Source organism: Epargyreus clarus, unplaced genomic scaffold, assembly GCF_041222505.1.
Source record: "Epargyreus clarus isolate Ecla_fem2 unplaced genomic scaffold, WU_Ecla_fem_2.2 ptg000010l, whole genome shotgun sequence".
In the NCBI taxonomy this organism is placed as follows: Eukaryota; Metazoa; Arthropoda; class Insecta; order Lepidoptera; family Hesperiidae; genus Epargyreus; species Epargyreus clarus.
Window position 1 is genome coordinate 6,546,416 of NW_027332218.1, and position 20,895 is coordinate 6,567,310.

The following is a 20,895-nucleotide window of genomic DNA, read 5'->3' on the forward strand; positions in this document are numbered from 1 at the left end:
GACCTAGTTCGGCTGAAAACGCCCAAGGATAAAAACTATAACATTACTTTTTAGCGAGTTTAGGGTAAAAATTGACACTTGAGTGTTACGTAACGTTTAGAGAGGGGGAGGGGGGGGTATAGAAAAACGTTACGTTGCTTTACAAGGGGGGGAGGGGGGGTCAAAAATCTTCAAAAATTGCGTTACGTAATACTTGAACGGCCCCCTACCATACAAAATTTGCTTGGCTCTTCGTATACGGTTAAGTAATCAGAAATTTAAGTATTTTTCTCTAGTTACCAAATGTTGACTTCCCCTGAAACACCGCAGTGAGTGAGAGGGCAAACAAAAACGCCACGAATCCGGCCGGCCGGCCTCACCGAGTCTCATTCGTGTCGTGTTTATTTCGGAATTCGCTCCTCAGTAGCGCAGTTGGGTGTGTCGTTGAATCTGATAAGAAAAAGTATGTATTTTCACTATCTCATTGCACTGTTTTAGCAAAAATAAATTCAATATTAATAACATTTTACGGTGTTAGTAAAATTTTGCATAAATGTAGTATACTTTCAGTATATAATAGTGTAATTAAGCGTTAATGGGCGGCGGCGCCTGTTGTTTGCTAATCGGAAAATGCCGGTCCATCATTCCATGTTGCTAGCAGTGAAACTTATTTTTAGCGTTAATAGTTTGTGTTTTATTTTTCCTGTAGTCTAATTTTATTCTTCTTTCGTTTTAGGAATCTCTCAAAATGAGCGGCCAACAGTATTACCCGTACAAGGTGAGTTTCCTCCTACTTACAACCTACCTATAGCTCCATCGATTCTCTCGAGATGATGTCATCCTTCCGTTCCAAGGTTACTTGCGATTCTTGTTAAATTCGTTGTTATTAGGTTTATTACGTGCATTTACTAAATATGTATAATATTATGAGTAGGCTACTCAACATGAACATTGAATTTGCTAAAACTTAGGTAGGTAGTAGGTACTCCAAATCATAATGCGATACCTAGATAATTCTAATTTCTAAGCAAACATTATTGCAATTTTTCATGAATAATAATTTCATTAAACTGTTTATTTTTTAATTTCTTTAGTAAGTTTACGCAAGTTGAAGAGTTTCTTTTTACAAGCGTTTATTACTTTACTATTTAGAGCCGGAAAATTCTGTTTAATTCTACATCAAAAAATTCTACATCAAAATTTGAAATCAAATAATGTAATTAGTAACATTACACTTCAAAAAAAAAGTAGTGAGTCAAGTCTACTTCAGTTAAGTGATACTACAAACTTCAGCTCGTAAATAGAGCATTAACATGACGACACCCTTTTTTAACCAACCCTTGTTAGGGAAACCTGACATTTTTTTTTAATATCTAGTTAACATTTTAAAATGAACATTTCAGTTAAAAATGCAAGGGTCATACCTATTAAGCGAAAATGAGTCATACAATTATATTTCCACATTATTAATATATATATTGGTATATACTCGTACCTAAGTGTGTACGATTCTTTTATTCCCTAATAGATAAAAAAATCTGATGAGAAAAACAACAGCAGAGGACGTATACCAAAAAATTAGGTTTTTTTTCTATATGACCCGTTAAAATCTAGATAATCGACTAATTGTATTAACTAGTTTGGGATCACGAATTTAATGCACCGACGCGACACCTTAATTAAAGCTGATTGACTCAATAATTCATTAGATCATTCAGCCTGAATCAACTCTAAGATCATCCATAGAAATATACATCTTTGCAATCAATTAATTTTAGTAATAAAATCATGTTCCTACGTATTTTATGAGAAACGCTTTTCAAACTCATGTGCATATTCGAAATTTATTGATGATCCGCATGGCGGAAATGTCACCCGAATTCACCCGATTACCGGTTTCACACGCAGAAGTTTCGGTTTCTGTTCTGATTATGGATGTATGTATTTGGATTTCAAACTCCAATGGAAGGTACCTACTACCCAGGGAATCCTAGTGCGGAGTTATAAACGTCGATAGTGTCAGTTACTTTGATGGCGAAAGAAAATATTTTATACCTGTAGGTATAAAACATTTTATACATGTAGGTATAAAATGTTTATGTTGTCTTATGTATAAGACATTTTCAGAAGATGTGTAAAAACCTCCAACCTGCACTCAATCACCTTAGATAACACGTATCTGCACTTATTTTCGAAACTATGTTTTCCTTTTTTATTCGTTGGCCTCTACGCCCTCCATTTCGTCACTGCTGTCCTTAACAAAGCTATACCTACGGTCATGCTTATCAGTATTTTTTATCCTTAGTGTACCCCCACCGTGTACCCCGCGGAGTGCTTCGATGCCGCGGCTGACGCGGAAACCCTCCGCAAGGCCATGAAGGGCTTCGGCACTGATGAGAAGGCCATCATCGACGTGCTCTGCCGTCGTGGAATCGTACAAAGGTTGGAGATCGCAGAGACCTACAAAACCAACTACGGAAGGGTAAGTCAATAGTAACAATAAAGTCCCATACAAAATTGTGACGATCTAAAAAAGTAGAAGCGTTATATTTAATCCGTCCACATAGTATACAGAATAAAATGGACATATCATTTAAATATTTGCATGTCAGTTCAACATTATCGTTTACATATAACTATGTTTATAATGATCATTAAGTTCGTAAGATATTCTTGTATTTTCTAATTATTGAGTACCTAGGTACATTGTTCTTCACGTATGAACAAATTATTTTTAAACGTTCATTATATTTCTACGAGAAACCATTTAAGTGAAGTGCAATTAGGAATACGTTCATGTTTTAATCGCGTAAGCGCCAAACTTCATGTGCCCTAGACGTATGCTCCCTTAGAATCCTTGCACACGGCCAACCCCTGTAACGCCCTTAATTGTACCTTCCTGTTCATATATATTTGCTTATATAAAGCTACTAACGACTTACTTAATAGGACTTGTTAATATCCACGAAACTAATGGAATGCGAAGTATTTAAAAAAAAAACTTTAATGCTTAAACTTTAAAGTTTGCACTCTTTTATTATCTGCACAAACATCATCAACGATTATTTGAATAAAAGAAAGAGCAATTTCAAACGCAAAGGTCAACGCCCGGCTTGCAATTCAGTCTGCGGACTGTCATGGCGAGCTTACAAGTTACATGTATACTCATAAACTTACGTGCTTACAAGTGCGAGTGAACATTTGTGAGATATGAGCACACGAGACCCAGTTACTCAAAAACAGGTTATCTATGTACTAAATGATAATTTTTAAAGTGTTTTATAGTTGCATCATTAACTTTAGTAGGTGTTGCTTGTAACACATTGTACCAAATAAACAATTAGGTAGCTACAAAGATATACTAAAAAATGGAAAAAGGCAATATTATACCATACCAATTATATTATACCAATTAATATTGTCTATTAAACACTATTTAGTTATAAAGGAATCCGCTTGATTGGCTGCATTAATAACTTTCGCAGAAGAAGTCGCATAATATGGTAACTGTTTGGTAACCGTTTGGTATAATAACTGTTTATTGTAGTAATGTATTGTACTATCACAATATGACCCATATATGTCCATATGAAAAAATAATGAAAAAATTTAATGATTTATTGATTCACAATTATATAACCATAACATAAACAAAATGTATATGTAATGAGATATTTTTTTCACTGCTAGTATGACGTGAAATGCCCCACGCCACATGTTTAATATTTTGTGGTTCAGTTGTGATTTGTATGTGATTTGTTAATTTAATCATATTTTTTTCTTGTTTAATAGGCTGAATCATCGCATACGCAGCCAATTCTTTTGTTTTAATCATAAATTAATGCATTAATGATTTTTATTATATTTTTATTACAATGATTTATCCTCAACAAAAAATATATGTAATTATCACAATGTCGCTGCCTATAAAAAGAGTTGCTTGTTTATGATCTCGCTTGGTTTTCATATTTTCCCCTCTTGCACTGATACCTTATCAATGTTTACATCCCACATGACACCTTTATAGCTGATGTGATATCATGCTATGCAAGAATGCATTTTACTTATCTGTTTAATAACTTTCACAATTTCTCATACAACAATTTCTCATATTTCATTATATTATTTATTCAATTATAATGTATTTTAAACCTTCATTTTACCAGTTGTACGTTTTTCATATTAATATTAATTTACATTATGGTTTAAGCATTGGTTAGTGAAGATTACTCACTCCTAACAGGAAAATGTAACCAGTTTGACAATTGAAATTGTCACTGTCATCTATTTCGTGTTTGAAAAATATTAAAAAATGTAGTTTTTAGACCATGAAACGATATTTCTCAGTACTTTTTCTTCGATTGCGAGTTTTTGCACCACTTACCTGTACATGTCGGCATTGTTCCGCGTAAATTACACCATGACAGCCATTAAATGACTGACAGAATTGTCAGCCGTTTAAGCCATTTAATGACTTCCTTCAATTACAACGCGGTGAGATATCTATACTTATCTATGGGTTTAATATACTTCCTCTTGTTTACGGAAATTTTCGCTCAAACGTGTAAATATTCCCTAACAAGCGTCATAGAGCTATAAAATTAATTTCTTTTGATTCCGTTTAACTGCTCCTAACGGTACGTAATATTTTTACGAGCAAGTCAATAAAATTCTACTTCCGTTTGTTTACGGAAACTAAATCAATCGTGAGTTTTATATCCAAAGCACTGTGTCTTACAACTTAATAAAATTAATGTATCATGGTCATTACTTCAGTCTACTGCATTAGGCTTATGAATGTTCAGAATCAGAAATAGCGTAGTATTGAGGTCACTTGCCCCACCTTCATTTGACCACCGGATCGATTGCTTTGCGGGTTGGGTGTTCCCACTGTTCGCGTAATATAAAGTTACATGCATGAAGATATTATAACTTGGGTAGTAGTTAGTAGAAAGATACGTTTAGTTTATAAACAATAATAAGATACATAGGTAAGTAAAGTAGTCTTATTGTGATCACGTTATGCAGAGTCGTTCAAATTGGTGCAAAATCAACTTGTATAATTTTAAAATTTCTCGTCTCAGCAAGTTAAATTAGATTGAGGTTAAGGAAGTTTAGTATCATGTAAATTACATACGTTAAGCGTTAGAAATGTGTACCTAAATTAAGGCGGTGGTAGAACCCTTTGTGGTTCGACTCCGGCGGCACCACCGCCACACCTATTTCTACCTAATAATAGCAGTGTTAGGCGCTGCTGTGTTCCATTTTGAGTGGTGTGGTAAGGGAGACATACTTTGTCCGATGTCCATTGGCGATAGTAGCCACTTGCTATCAGGTGGACTGCATGCACGACTGCTACTCCTATATTATAGAAACAGACAAGATTTTTATTATTTAAGATATTATCCCAAGATTCTACGTTGCTTCTTTCACTAACCTTGTATTATCACACCGCATCTTATGATAGATTAGGTGCGTTATTTAAGATGTGATAAAAGTATATGGCACATGCTACAGTTACATAAATTTATGTTATTTTACTAGAAGTATTTTTTTAAAACGCTCCAGAATGCATACCAACTACCTAATACATATTTTCATAAAAAATAAAACAGTCTTGTTACAAACATTTAGGCATTTTATGTGGTACTGATTTATCGTTAGCATTTTGATAAAAACGCAGAATTTGCGATAGCAGTTTTGTTGTAACACCGAATAATATTAGTATTTTTTGTGTCGCCTATATTCACTGGTTTTTTTAGATGGGTTATGCTCCTTCACTATATTGAAACATACTCGTATGTTAAGTCCTCACGAAGTACTTTGGGCGGTACCAAAATTTCAAATTGTCTTGCGTATTTTTTTTACCAATATTTACGGTGGTGTTAGAGTCAAACCACCACTTAGCCATCTATATTAAGTGGTTACAGTAGTTTAATTATTTATATTTCCTCATATCGGCTATTAGCGTAATCCACTAATGAATCATATTTCTGATTATTTTAACTATGTTTATATCGCAATTAGTTTTAATCGGACTATCGAAACATACAGATATGGGTATGGCACGTTTAGAATTAGATAATATTTACTGTAGTCATAGGTATATAAGTACCTATGATGGCATAAAGTGTATTTATTCGAAACCTGTTTAGGTGTGCACTTAAAAGTTTTATGCTAGTCTCGAATGAGGAAAATTATAAAGTTACTACACACAAAAAAATCTTTAAAAAAAGTTGGCCTACTAATATCAATTAGACAAACCATAGACTCCAATAACCAACTATACCACTATTATTCCCCATGGAACTAACTTAAAATGTCTGTTGCCAAAGCCCAGCAAGAAAACCAACCAACATCTAGGTATTATTAATACTGGTATGTTTCTTATAATTCATTCAGAATCGTTCTGATTCCAATAAGCACTCGTATTACGTACACGTGAAAAATAAACACAATGTTCATTACCGGTTAATAGGAGTAGGTATGAACAACATAGCTCAGTTGTGTACATTATATTGAGTATGCATCGATGGCCGCGGTTTCCTAGAAAAATAAATATACCGCTTGCGTACTAGCAGGGTGCGCCAAAAATAACTTTACCAATGAACTGCATGCTTCAGACCCGAAAGTTTTACCTTATTTTGCGGACGGATATAGCCATTTGAGTATTATTTTTAATACAATAATTTGATTGAATTAAAAGTTTTACTCACTTAATAAACTAATATTAGCATTATTAGCAGGTTTAATAACTACCTATTGATAATATTTTATATTTAACAATTAAAATGTAAATAATTATTTTCCCTTTGGTGATATGTCATGGATTTTTATATTGATAATATAATATTGCTTTGCATTGAGGCTAAGTGCTCTTTCTTATACACTATCAATGATTAAGCGGTTACCTAACTATTGTTAGTAAGTCAGTTAAAATGACTCGTATAAGGCCTAAATCGAACTTGTGATATAGGTATATGCTTCCGTATAAAGAAATTATTGATTATAATTCGTATCCTGTTATTTACTTTGCATGAAGTAATAAGAAATTGGACACGTAAAATCTGCGTCAGTCTACTATTAATTCAAATACATTTTTATTAATGGATGCATACGGTTATGATTTTTTTATTGGAAGTACCTACTTGCACGCCATTTTTTTTATAAATAGGCATAGATTAGTAAAGATTACTCACTCCTAACAAGAAAATGTACCCAGTTTTGAGAATTGAAATAGTTGCGTAAAAACGTTTTGCCACGTCTCCGTGCTAAAATGTCCCTAAAATATTTGAAATAATTATTTATTTATTATGTAAATTACGCAGTATTATTTATTTATTCGTAAATTTTCTCTAAAAATGTTTTTATTTGTCAAGAATTAAAAAAAATAACTTACTAATAAGCCGTTTTAGGCTTCATTCCATTTCAAGGCGGCGAAGTATCTTTACTAATCTATGTAAATAGGAAACTAGCATAACAATATATATAATTTATGAATAGTTGGAAGGAAGTAGTACTAACCATGCATCATGCGTTGAATCCTAGGCTATATTTAAGTAATGAGTAATGTCGGCTAAGCATTCCAAGTATAAGCAAGAACAATTTTCCTTGTGCGATAAGTCACTATGAATTACATGCTTATTTGTAACGATGATTTATAATTAACTTATTTTTTAAATATTTCAAAGAATATCAATTTCTTTTTCATTTTATTCAAATTAAATTGAAAAAGTTGTGTTATTTTAAATGATCTTTAGTACTATTTTTCACTATCACTATATTTTATTGAGAAAACCAATTTATAAGACAAACAGGCATACATTTATGTATTTTAACAGCTAAACTATTCAATACCAAAAATTGTGACCTGTTGTCTGAGGAAAGATAATTTTTACTATCACAATACTGATTGTTTTCTATTTTTTGTGCCTTTCTCTATTATGTTTAGTCATGCATTTCTTCATGCCGTGAAATTTCGAGTTTTCATTGTCGTGCTACTTTCTACATTTTTACTTATAACAACTTGATTGCAGTTCTAAAGCCTGAGATTACCGGTTTCCTACTCACAAAAACATTTGTTAAAGATTAGTTGTAGGTTTTTAAATTAACATTATTTTATCCATTGACATTATTTTATCATGTACGGAAAATTTAAGTCATACAGTCTAGCTTTACTCAGTCTTTAATTTTGTATGTATGTATTATAATTCACCTCAACCCTTATTTAATATTCGCCAAGTCCAAAAAAGCGACACGTCATGAAACCGTTAAGATAATATTAGGGGATGACCTTAATATCTTAATGGTTTCGTACATTCACATTCCATTATCTTAAGAGGTTTGAGATTCCCTTGGCCTCAGGTTTCTGATTGCGTAACTATATTAACATTTTCTTTTCAGGATCTGATCAGCGACCTGAAGAGCGAGCTCGGTGGCAACCTGGAGAATGTGATCATCGCGCTCATGACTCCCCTCCCCCACTTCTACGCCAAGGAACTCCATGATGCCGTGGCGGGGCTCGGTACTGATGAGGAAGCCATCATCGAGATCCTCTGCACTCTGTCCAACTACGGAATCCGTACCATTTCTGCTTTCTATGAGCAATGTGAGTATTTCGAAAATAAATAAGTAATAAAATAAAACATTTATTATCATTAAAGTAATACAAATAAATGCATTTTGCATTATTATTGTAATGAAATATTTATTTAAATAATGTCAATGTCGACCCGGTCAAGCAACGAATTAAGATCCAGTTTTATGAAGACTGTTCAAAGACCAAATAGTAGACATTTGCATTTGCAATCAAAATATCTCAACCAATTTACGTAATTTCTACGTGATATAATCAATGATATGTGCTTCTTTAAGTAAATCGAAATCAGTTAAAATTTATGTAACTGTCGGACATGACTTTTATAGAAAGCACGTTACCCGTATGTGGTCATTATGCAGGCAATCGATAAAAGTTTCGCATGAGTAATAACGCTAGTCGCGTGCCGGTAATATAAACAATTATTGGGGTCAATGCAATGGTTCGATTTTTATAGTGAAGTGTAACTCTGTAAGTAAGAGGTAAATACGCTTCCCTACATTTATATTACATTACATTACACTGCAATTTTATCACAAATAAGTTGAAATACCAAACAAGCAAGCAGTCCACCTGATGATCACTGCCGATCGCAAATAAGGGTTCCTTCTGAAGCTATCACAGATGCCTCGCAACTAATGAGTACACAGATAGTCGGCTCATGAAAATTTGCCGATATCCACATTTTCCACCGACACGGAAGAGCTGCTTCACGCTAGCCATAGGTGTGATACTTTATCGGACGAATTATCTAGTTTTGTCGTTTAAAGTTACAACATCAAATATGTTACTGTTAAAAATAATTCTCCCAGAAATAGCATAAGACACAATCATAAAGCATTTATGATTATGTCTTATGCTATTTCTGGAAGAATTAAATCCGCCTATTTTTGGATTAGATTACAAAGTACAAAATCTATTGGTTCAGTATGTTTTATATACCGCTATAGATCGGGTAAACGGTAGCAAATGTGTTGCGATAATAATACTAATGGAGTCGATTTATATATTCCTACCATGAGGCCAGTTGAAGGCTATTTGCATGTGGGAAATTAGTATTCATGACGTGGGCACACTATTGTCCGATGGTTAATTAAGTTCAACCATTGCACCTATGGTTATAAGTGCGGTAACCATGGAAATAAAATTAATTAATGAAACGATATTTATTACAACGTTATTCAATTATAATTAAAAGTTTTATTGAATAATAATACTTAATATTTATTGAGTCTCTGAAAAGTTGTTTATTCAATTAATCTGTGTGCCTTAATTAATTAAATTCATACTAATTGATTGAAAAGATGTGTCAATACATATTTGTATTTCAAAAATATTTGCATGAAACAATTTTACTTACTTTCCAATTTTTTTGTCCTTAAAGTTAAAACAACGATAGCCTTTAGCGATAACTCCTTATTTACAAATTCCAAAGTAAAATAAAATTCAAACTGTATCAGACTAAATGAATAAACTTATACCTACACTACGATAATAACTACAGTCTGCTATTTTAGGAGTATTGCCAATGCCAAGCCTGATGTTAGGTTAACGCTCCTTATCAGCTGCAAATAAATTATTTCGGGTTAAAAATAACTTATGATTGATTTTTTCAATAATAATATACGTATTTACTGTTACGAATACGAGGAAAAAACGAGTTTTTATTTGTCTGTTTCCTATAATTATAAATTCAGAATGGTACCAACTTATCTAAGTAAGGTAAAATAATACCTAAAATAATGTAAGGTACGCCGTACGTGTTTAAAGTACTTTTTACCACGCTTTTATTAGCTTGACCTGTATGTATGTAACGGAATCTTTGAACTCGATTTTTACCCACTTTAAACGGTCCGATTAATTTAAAATCTTAAACAATTATCAAGAACCGACGACAATATACGATTTAAATAATTTTATTAATCAGGATTAACGATTTTCCTTGTGCGATTTCAGCGTGGTTTTTAAACTATAATTATATTTAAAAGATAACTTATAACTGTTGCACGACTCATGATGCGAAGCATCAGAGAGTGCTTTACGATCGAAAAATTTTTTTCGCTTCATTTTGGCGGCTATTTTTATTATTATAGCCTTGATAGTTCACGGAATCAAGATATTTTGCATACTATTGTCGAGATAATTTAATGGAGATTAATTCCATACTTTTTAAAAATTGATTTACTGCAATAGAATTGGAAAAAAACACCAAAATAGGTCAAAAAATTTTCCTGTCCGTCATGTGTGAAACCTGAAAACACTGTAACTTGTGAAAAAATCCATCATTTGAGTTAATTTTTTTTTTTTTTAATTCTAATCGACGATTGTAGGTCACTGAATGCGAATGAATAATTAATTCAGTGTCGTTTAATTGCAATTAATAAAAAACAAAAACTACAAGACTGTATATCTATAGATATTATGTACATTTATTCCACCAGGGGCGCTTGTGCAGTACCTTCTTCCTACTACAGCTGTTTTTTCGGCAATTAATTTTGAACGACTTTTTTTTTTCTCCTCTCAGTATACGGCAAGAGCTTAGAGTCGGACCTGAAGGGCGACACATCGGGCCATTTCAAGCGTCTCTGCGTGTCGCTGTGCATGGCTAACCGGGATGAGAACCAGGGTGTAGATGAGGGCGCCGCGAAGGCTGACGCCGAGGCCCTGGCCGCGGCTGGTGAAGGCCAGTGGGGCACTGACGAATCCGTCTTCAACTCCATTCTCATCACTCGCTCTTACCAGCAGCTGAGACAGGTAAGACAATGATGATGAAGATTTCAAGGTGGTAGAATCAGTATCGGTAGAACATCTATTTCTGAAGTAGTTTTGCCTTTCGATGGGAAGGTACTGACTTATATAAAGGGCATTCGTTAGTTTGGTTTTGGCAATACATATGCAGGTGTCTTCAAGTAAATCTCCTGGTTCTATATGTTGGTGGTTACCGATGTCCATGGGCGGCAGTAACCACTTACCACTGCGTAATTGCATAAAACCTTTAGTATGGACTACCACTCATATTAACCAGGAAACAGTCACAATATTATTTGAATAATGTAAAGCCTTAGATATAATTCAATTATTATAGGATTTTGATTGTATCAAAATTTTCAAGGGATGTTCTAATCCAGACTGTAATTACTTCAATTCATGTTTTCATATGTCAAAAATGTGATGCCTACTTGAAGTCAATTTTATATCGATTGTGTTCGATCAGGTACAATGCATCGCATTTTCCATGGATGACTCACATTGTAGAATATTCATACAATCATAAATGTGGAGCAGACATGAATTAACAACCCATTGAACACAAAATGATAATTAATTCCGTGACAATGTTTACAGATCTTCGCAGAGTTTGAGGCGATCACGGGCAAGGACATTGAGGAGTCTATCAAGAAGGAGTTCTCTGGTAGCGTTGAGAAAGGAATGCTTGCCATTGGTAGGTATTTTCTCACTCTTTGCATCCTCTATACGCCAAACGTCGTGACGGATTTAAAACTTGGAATAGAATGTCGTTGGATTCATTTATATTGTTTTTAAGTAGTGTAACTCAATTACAGACTGTAATGTACGGACCTCAGCACAAATGGCTGCTTAGGAATACATACTTTAAAAGTCAGTAAATTCAATTCATTTTTATGAGAATATTTATCGACATTTCTAAGCGTGTTCTTACACTTTATCAATAACGTAACGAGCCTAAAAAATGGGTACATATTCTCAATTTTTTATATCAATTAGTAAAGACTTTATTAGGAGTTTCCGACGTCTTAACAAGATGATGACCGTTTATTCATTCAACATTCAAGGAATGGATCGTAAATTGGTTAAACGCTATCGTCTCAGGTGCAATCACCAGCGTTATCGAGTATGAATCATACTTGTAAACATCAAGGCCAATAAGTACACAATAGGAAGGCAACATAGCCTTGTGCTGTGGAGTTTTTTAAGCGGAATTGCCATTATCTTGATCGCGTCATGACTTAACCGCTATAGAATTCACCGAAAAATATTTGACAACGCTTGTCATTTAGATTAATAAATGATGTACATTTGTCAGAAGGTTTTCTTAGTCATATAGTAATTATCTCATTTGTGTTACATGTCCTAATAGTTAAAAATAAGTTAAGTAACTGTAGCCTTAATATTTTTTCTGAAACAATAATAATATTCCGTACTTACAGTATAGGTGAATATGTACACAATCTAACATCAGTAATAATGGTTATATCTATGATAATTATCTCATACATCAGATTTTAGGTGAGTGACTCAGATTTAAGGTCAATTTATAATGACTGACAGTAAGGTCAAACTGAGTAACTAGCGACATTAGTCATTTGAAATGATTTCGTCAATAAAGAAGCAAATTATAGTTGTTTAAGGAATTATGGAAGTAATATTTATTTATTTAACCTTGACAGTGATATAAATCCTCAAGTGAAACCTTAAATATGTAATTGTGTAAAACCTAATAATTAAAAAAACTTGATGACTAATACATATATACTTTATATTACAGTTAAGTGCGTTAAGAGCAAGGTCGGCTTCTTTGCCGAACGCCTGTACTACTCCATGAAGGGTCTGGGCACTAATGACAAGACCCTCATCAGAATCGTGGTCAGCCGCTCCGAGATCGACCTTGGAGACATCAAGCAGGCTTTCCTTGACAAGTATGGAAAGACGCTCGACACCTGGATCGCTGTAAGTAATTTTACAATATGTTGCTACAAAACTGATCTTAAGGATGCTACATGAACTATAGCTTAGACCGGTAGTGCATTATCACGTAGCGTATATACAATGTTCGCACTTTATGTTGTGCATTTCCATTAAATATAGAGTAATGAGATGTATATTAAATGTATATTTATTATTCAATCATGTACTAACAGCAATTCATACGAGATGTATATAAATATAGTTTATCACATCCTTAGTAAACCCATACCTTTTGAATGACTAATAACCATGTGACTAATGAATTGATATTATGTCTGTGTACTAACGCTTACTAATAGCATGGAAACCTGAACGTTTTGAAAAATAAGAAATAACACAAAAGAAGCTGACCCAGAATTTCTATAAGATAAAAATGATAGTATTTTTGCTTCACAATAATCATGAGCATGAAATCTGCAATTTTGTATACATTTTACACAAATAATATCTTAATTTCTTCTTTTTCTTCTTCAACATCTAGACTTCATTATATCTTTCTTTATAAAGGTTATACAGATCTGTTTATTGTATATTATTGTATATTCGCTATAATAGGTCATCAATTACAATACATAAAAATGTGTAACTACCACCCGATTTTAAAGTATTTTAAATGTGTTAATATGTGATTAAATAATTGTTTTTTACCGAAAAATTGTAATAACGCAAGAGAATAATATTAAAATTGTACAAATAACGTGTAATACAACATTTTGCTTACAAAAAACGTAATGGTTACGTTAAAAATGCTTAAAATGATAAGGCGTCTAGAATAGTGATGCGTTTTGATTGCAGGATGACACGTCCGGGGATTACAGGAAGGCTTTATTGACCCTTATTGAATAAAGCAGTTGTTCAGGATGACAGCGAACCACCTAGTTTGATATATTTTTTGTCAATTGTTAGGTTCTTAAGTTAAGCTAGGGCACCAACGAGTACTGAAGATAAAATCATTTGTAACTAGTGTTGCCAGCGTCGCTATTTGCGGGACGGACAATTTTATGTTAATTTTTCGACAATTTTTCACGACAAAATAGGAATACTCTAATAACAATAATAATATTGAGCTGTAAGGAATAGTAGCAGACATAGTCTAAAAAGTCCTTAGTTATGTCCAATGACAGAACAAGAAAACCCGTATTTTAATTATATAGTTTACTTTAAAAATAAAAAACAAAATCACGAATCTCAAAATCGTCACAATTAGGTTTAATTAATATCTCAAGAAAGACATCACTTATATTAGAATAGTCAATTCATTTACCAACTTATCTCGAATATACATGTAGATCTTATTCAGATATAGTGAAGACTGGCAACACTAATCCTATTTGTCTCAAATTTACCTCTAGATCTGAACCGTACAGATGATTTTATCTTCATGAGTTCACGTTAGGTTATCCATGCCGGGTGTAAATTTTATTTGGAAAAGATCTGTATATTTTGCTTCCTGTATTTCATATTCATATAACTTTCTTTGCACAGTAGCTAACAGCTTCGTATTTCGTGAGTGCATGGGGCCTGGTGAGACAGTTTGAAGGCCGCTTTTTACAAGTAGTTGTTGGCATTTTTCAGGAGGACATAGGAGGTCCGCTCGGCGCAAGCCTTTCTACAATGTGTTACTAAGGACACAGAAAATAAATTGTTTATAGCGACCGCCATTACTGCTGTGTAACAAGTGTGGTGTGGAGTTGATATATATTAAAATATTAATAAATTTATTCCTTGTACCCACGCTTTGACCTCTGGGTACAATCACTTAACGTTGCATTTTAAAATATTATATTAAGTTAAAAATATTATTAAGATATATGTATGTGTAAGATGATTATATTCGGATTTTGATAATCTAGCTTGTCTGGAATGCACGCTGTGAAATATTTCTATAGAAAATTTGGGCCAGTTTCTATGTACATTGTTTAGCTAACGATATAGTTTTCGTTTTTCGATATTTTTACAGGAAGACCTAACGGGTGACTTCAGGGATGTGCTAGTCTCGCTTTGTTATTGAGTCCTGCAAAATATATTTATACACAATTTTGAAAGAAATTATTTTTATATGAAGTACCTATTTTGTTAAGCTTTGCATGTTTATTCGGACTTTGTTAAGTACAGTGTAAAATTTTGCAGGATGATACGAAGGGCGACTACAAACGAGTGTTACTTACTCTTATTGACTAAGGGAGCGCATAATAAGACTACAAAATAAACTTAAAGTACGAATGTCTGCCTTGTACACGCGAAGCTAAGTTCCGATACTGCCTTTACATTGTGTAACTGTTGAAATGTTGTAGAATAAAGCTTGATATTTTTGTGAAGATGAGATATTTATTGGTGCTGTAGTTTTGTTTACAGTGTATTTACATTGATTAATAAAACTATGTATGTTCTGTCCTGTGTCTTATTCGATGTCCCTTATACCTTCTTGGGTTATCTGAAAAAATTACATCAGAAATTAACCAAATACTAAACGGCATAAAATTGTTGAAATGACGTAATTGTAGAGATATTAAATTAAAAATAATACTTTTGCCTTAAAACTTGAAAATGAGAGAATAACATACAAAAAAAAAACAATGGCAATGACCACTAGGGAATGCAATCCGGATCTCGCGAGATCCCGTGTAATTTTTCGGGATCAATCCCGAAGCATAATATGACGAGATCTCGTTCGAGATTGACGAGATTAGCGGCAATGGTCAGCGATATTACACACATTCGCTCGCGATGCGAGCGGTGCGCACTTTGTTTTTTAAGAAGTTATTTTCAAAATCACCCATAACTACATTTCAATCTTTAACTATTCTATACCTTGCTTTGATTATTTTAGTAAAACTGTTAATTTACTTTTTACTTTAATTAAATCAAAGGCTTTTGTTTCCAATAATATTTTGTTTTATTTAACCTCACTATAACCAACAAGCAGTTTTCATCGTTTAGTGATGTGATTTTTTTAACTAGACAAGATCCCAAAAATCACGGGATCCCGCGGGATTGATATTTCTAATCTCGACTTACGATCTCGAGGCGGGATTGCATTCACTAATTACCACATAGTAAGAGAAAATTTTACGACAGATTATATGCCTTAATGTCTTGAGTAATTTATATTTACAAGCGATCACATATCAATCTTTTGGCATACTATCAAATTCCTGGCGCTTTACTACGACGCTACTAGGAAGACGCTGGCTGGGGTCCAAAATTGTGTTTTATTCATCGATTCACAGAATCCATTGTGATACTATTAGGTCAGTAACGCTTTTTGATATCTGAGATTGGCTATGCTTTACTGACGAATATTATGTAACAACTAACCTACTTATGAATTTTAAATAGCGGTTAAATAGGTTTACTCAGGAGTAAGTGGTATTAAAAAGGCAATATTTTTATAAAGCCTTAGATATGTTCTCGTAATAACTCAGTAAGTGACACTGTTGAAGAAAGGACTTGCTTAGAATTAAATAAAAGTCCTCTGCGTACTTTTCACCCTCAAACTAGATTTGAAACAATTGATATTTGTAATCAACGTAAGATCCTACTTGAAGTCGTTCACAGGTGCGCCGCTACCCCTGAGGACTAAGCTGGAATGCCTGGGGAAGGTAGATTTGTCTCCCTTACTATACCAAAATAAATATTTGCCTTTTTATGTAACGCGCTTGCACTTTATCTTAGAAAATCTTTTCAAAATTATCCCAAATTAATCGTAAGAAACAGAGAAGCTTAAAGCATAATTAAAATTTAAAATATAAGTCCTCACTTTAAACCTAGCAACGGCCTCGCGCGCAGTGTTGCTCTTCATGAGCAGCGCGAGCCTGTCTCCGGCATCAGCTGTTACCAGCAGGCGAGTGTTGCAGCGATGCGCCCAGGCGTCGCCCAGTGCGCCCACCACCGCACCCGCTGTTAGACCCACGCGGGTCGTCATCTCGTTTGTCAACACCACCTTCAACCACCCTTCATTATTTTTTTAATTTAAAAGAGTAACAAATTAGTATTATGTATTAGCACGTAATGGTAATTGCCCACGCCCAAAAAAATATAAATAATTAACCCTAGATAGTTTTGATGTCCTACTAAGATCGGAAATGGAATGGACCCACCATTGCTATTCCCACGGACTGAATTTGTAAGGACTAAGAATACTTCGTAAAATATCTTACCCAGAATATATCAGCATTTAAAACTGGTAATATCAGCATCCCACACACACACACACCCGTAAATACATTATCCATATCTTTGAAACCAATTCCATTAATAGATATGGGTTACAATCTATTTTTTTTTTCGATGGGGGCTTTAAAATGCTTAGACACCATTCATAAGATTTATCCATTCATATAGTATAGTACTTAAAAGTACCATAAACCATCTGATAAATACATTTAACTCAAAAATAATTACACTTACTGCAATCTGATTTTCAATTGCAATCCTCTGCAAGTCAGCCATCATTCTGAACAACAAGCCAGTCCTCTGTTTTACTGTTATGCCCTCTTTGAACGGAAATGCAATTGAATCTATTACTATTAGTCTTACCTGAAATAATTCCATTCTTGAAATAATTAAAGAACTTGAAATTTTAACAAAAAAATGTTGAATAACTAGCATTTACATTTTTTTATAATATAGGAGTAGCAGACGAGTATGCAGTCCACCTGATGGTAAGTGGCTTCTGCTGCCCATGGACATCTGTAATCCACCCTAGACAGGATTAGATATTCCTACTTGAGGTCGGCCACAGATGCGCCGCTACTCCTGAACTTACTTGTAATTAAAAATATATACACTCCCATTGTTTAAGAAAATTTACAAAATAAATGAGGAAATCCTATTTTATATTTTTAAATCATGATAGAGGTAAGTAAGTAGGAAGGTATTTTAAATTCTTACATTGGGATTTTCATGAACAAAGCTAGGCAATGTGGCCATGAAAGCACAAAACTTTTCCAGTCCAAATGCATTAACATAATGCAACCTGCTCAGTGCACTTTCTACACTAATTTGTAAGGATACATCCAATATTCTTTGGCACTTTGATAAACTGGCAAAGAGGATATCTGAAAGTTAACGTTTTTATTATATTATACTAGAGGCACCATCGACATACTTATTTCTATGTTAGTAGAATACAGCAGTTTTAAGCACTGCTGTATTCTGATTTGAAAATTTTGGTAGAGAGAGAGTAGCATCTGAGACTGACTTCAGGTAGGAATCCTATTATATCTAAGGTTGTCTATAAATCTATAAGGGTAGTCCACCAAGTCGACTGCATGCTCGTTTACTACTTCTATAAAATAATAAATAAAAATCCCTTTAGTACCTCTTTGTCCAAGATATAATTGAAGACAAGGGTGTTTCAGCAATTAAGGCTTTCATGAAATTGATCTAATTAGTTATGTATTTCAATTTGGAATTCAGGCCACCTGACATGTGAGCCACAAGAATAATACTATAATTTACATCTTACCTTTAAACCGATTTGTTGTAAAATTTGTATTTGTGTCAATATACAAAGCTGAAGCATCGAGACCTCCTAACGTCTTGGGTACTTGCACAGAAGCACAAAGTTGTAAACTGAAAATATGTAATTCATAATTCCTATTTCTTTATTTGCATAGAATAAGGTTAACAAAGGTCTTATAGTTACAAATTTCTCTCATTCTGCTGGGTCGGCGTGCAAATTTTGTACACATAGTAATTAAAAACATTTTACAATTGTCAATATTTAAAATAATTGATTGCAATATACGTAATTTGAATATTATATAGTTATTGATGTCAAGAAGCATTAGTTACATTATATAGTCATTAAATGAAGTTTGTATGTCAATTTTCCTTAAATCTAAATAAACATAGAATTGTAAAACATAGAATGACTTAACATTCATTGTCTTCATTAGAGGAAAGTCAAAGCAAAGCCAAATGTATTAATATCTACTCATTTTTTCTGAGAAGTGGCTACTGCACATGGAAACCTGTAATCAATCTCAGATAAGATTAGAATGCTTTACTACCCCTGAGTACCAAGTTTGAAAACCATGGTAAGTCGACACTTAGGGCGACCCCTTATCATACCCTTCAGCAGAACACAGCAGCTCTTAACACATACAGCATTATACCTAATAATCGTCAGAGTGCAATTAAAAACGGTTCCCAAACCTTTAAATTTAACTCCTGCTATATGTTGAATTTTAATAGACACTGTTATTAAATTATGGTGTATGCTGCTGCTATAAAGCTAACTGTCAGATTATTATTAAAGTATGTATAAACTATTACTTATAACTGATGAAAGGAAGTACATATTACAAATGTGTGTATAATGTTCTCAAAGGGATTTAAAGTCTAACCTAACTGGCTTGGTCTTCCACATTGATATTGTTCTTGATACGTGTGGACCCTCCATGGACAGTTATTATTAGTTGTAGAGCAAACTTACCATAGTTGTGTTTTTCCTGATCCTGGTAGCCCTAATATTTCAGTTAGTGAGCCCAACTGGATTCCATCATTACCCAATGCATTATCTAAGGTCTTACTAAAAGTAGGTATCGATGGTAGACAGGTTTCTCTCTGAAATAAATTTTATTTTCGTCATTGTTACTTAAATATTTACAAAGTTAGAAGTTACTAAAAACATTATTTAAACCTGCCAAAGTTCTGCTGCATTATGAATTACAAAGTTGCTACACATTTAAATATTTCAAGTAATGTATAAAAGTTTTGTTTTATATTTTGGTCAAAAACTTTTCAAATTATTGCTGTTGTTAGCGCTCTTTAAGTTTCGACTTTTATGTTTTTTTTTTTTTTTTTTTTTTTTTCTTTTGTGGCTTTGGCGCATGGACGCTCAGCCAATGACAAGTAAAAACGGGGAAACGAGGATTAGAAAAATAAAAAACGGATGAAATTTGGAAAAGGAAGGATCAGTACAGTAGGTTGAATATAAATTTACATACAGATAAAGATATAATAATTAAAGATAGGTATATAAATATTAAATTTTAATATCATTTTTCATAATAAATAATGCCAAGATTTTATATATATCAGGATCAAGGGAAGACAATAAATATGGTATACATAGTGGAAAAGATACATTCGTAAGACAAGATAGATTTTGGTAAAGGGCGGAGGAATCGTGTAAAGGACAGGAAAAAAATATATGGTTTAGATTGTGAGTTCCACTTTTACAAACACATTCGGAAGTATCAACAATTCCCAATTTCAAAAGATGCTCTCTAGTACAGACGTGCCCCAGGCGCATACGTATAAGAATAGAAGTAGCAGATTTATCAAGCTTTACTTTATAAAACCAAGGCTTGATAGGGATTGTTGGCTGTAATTGATGATAATATTTCCCCTTTTTTTGGGAACTCGATGTCCAGTGTTCATTCCATGAGTCGTATAAATAATCTTTAGCAAGGGATGTTAGGTCTTGGGCGTAATTTTTAAAAGGAAAAACGTCACCACACTCCACTGCATCATTTGCCAATTGATGGGACTTTTCATTTCCTGCAATCCCGGAGTGACTTGGTAACCATATAAAAACTACATCGAATTCATTCAATAGACATGTATGGAGTTTACTTCTGATA

At 33.4% G+C, this 20,895-nt stretch overlaps 2 protein-coding genes across 5 annotated transcripts; one reads left to right on the forward strand and one right to left on the reverse strand.

Annotated features, from left to right (window-relative positions):
- The first annotated feature begins 323 nt into the window (after positions 1-323).
- AnnIX (Annexin IX) lies at positions 324-15,690 on the forward strand. Of its 4 annotated transcripts, none has more exons than XM_073077242.1 (8): positions 324-442; positions 716-757; positions 2,285-2,461; positions 8,383-8,587; positions 11,100-11,329; positions 11,921-12,017; positions 13,101-13,282; positions 14,096-15,690. In XM_073077242.1, exons 2-8 carry the CDS (start codon positions 728-730, stop codon positions 14,144-14,146), a joined length of 972 nt encoding a protein of 323 aa, XP_072933343.1. In that variant the 5' UTR covers positions 324-442; positions 716-727; the 3' UTR covers positions 14,147-15,690. The 4 variants fall into 4 exon arrangements, with proteins under 4 accessions (XP_072933343.1, XP_072933344.1, XP_072933346.1 ...); XM_073077243.1 differs by having other exon boundaries at positions 14,876-15,690; XM_073077245.1 differs by having other exon boundaries at positions 15,261-15,690.
- LOC140745405 (DNA repair protein RAD51 homolog 3) lies at positions 15,609-20,097 on the reverse strand. Its single transcript, XM_073077247.1, has 7 exons — positions 19,950-20,097; positions 19,743-19,873; positions 18,771-18,877; positions 18,194-18,360; positions 17,711-17,839; positions 17,061-17,243; positions 15,609-15,734 (listed from the first exon to the last, which is right to left on the reverse strand). Exons 1-7 carry the CDS (start codon positions 19,992-19,994, stop codon positions 15,702-15,704), a joined length of 795 nt encoding a protein of 264 aa, XP_072933348.1. The 5' UTR covers positions 19,995-20,097; the 3' UTR covers positions 15,609-15,701.
- Between the last annotated feature and the right edge of the window lie 798 nt (positions 20,098-20,895).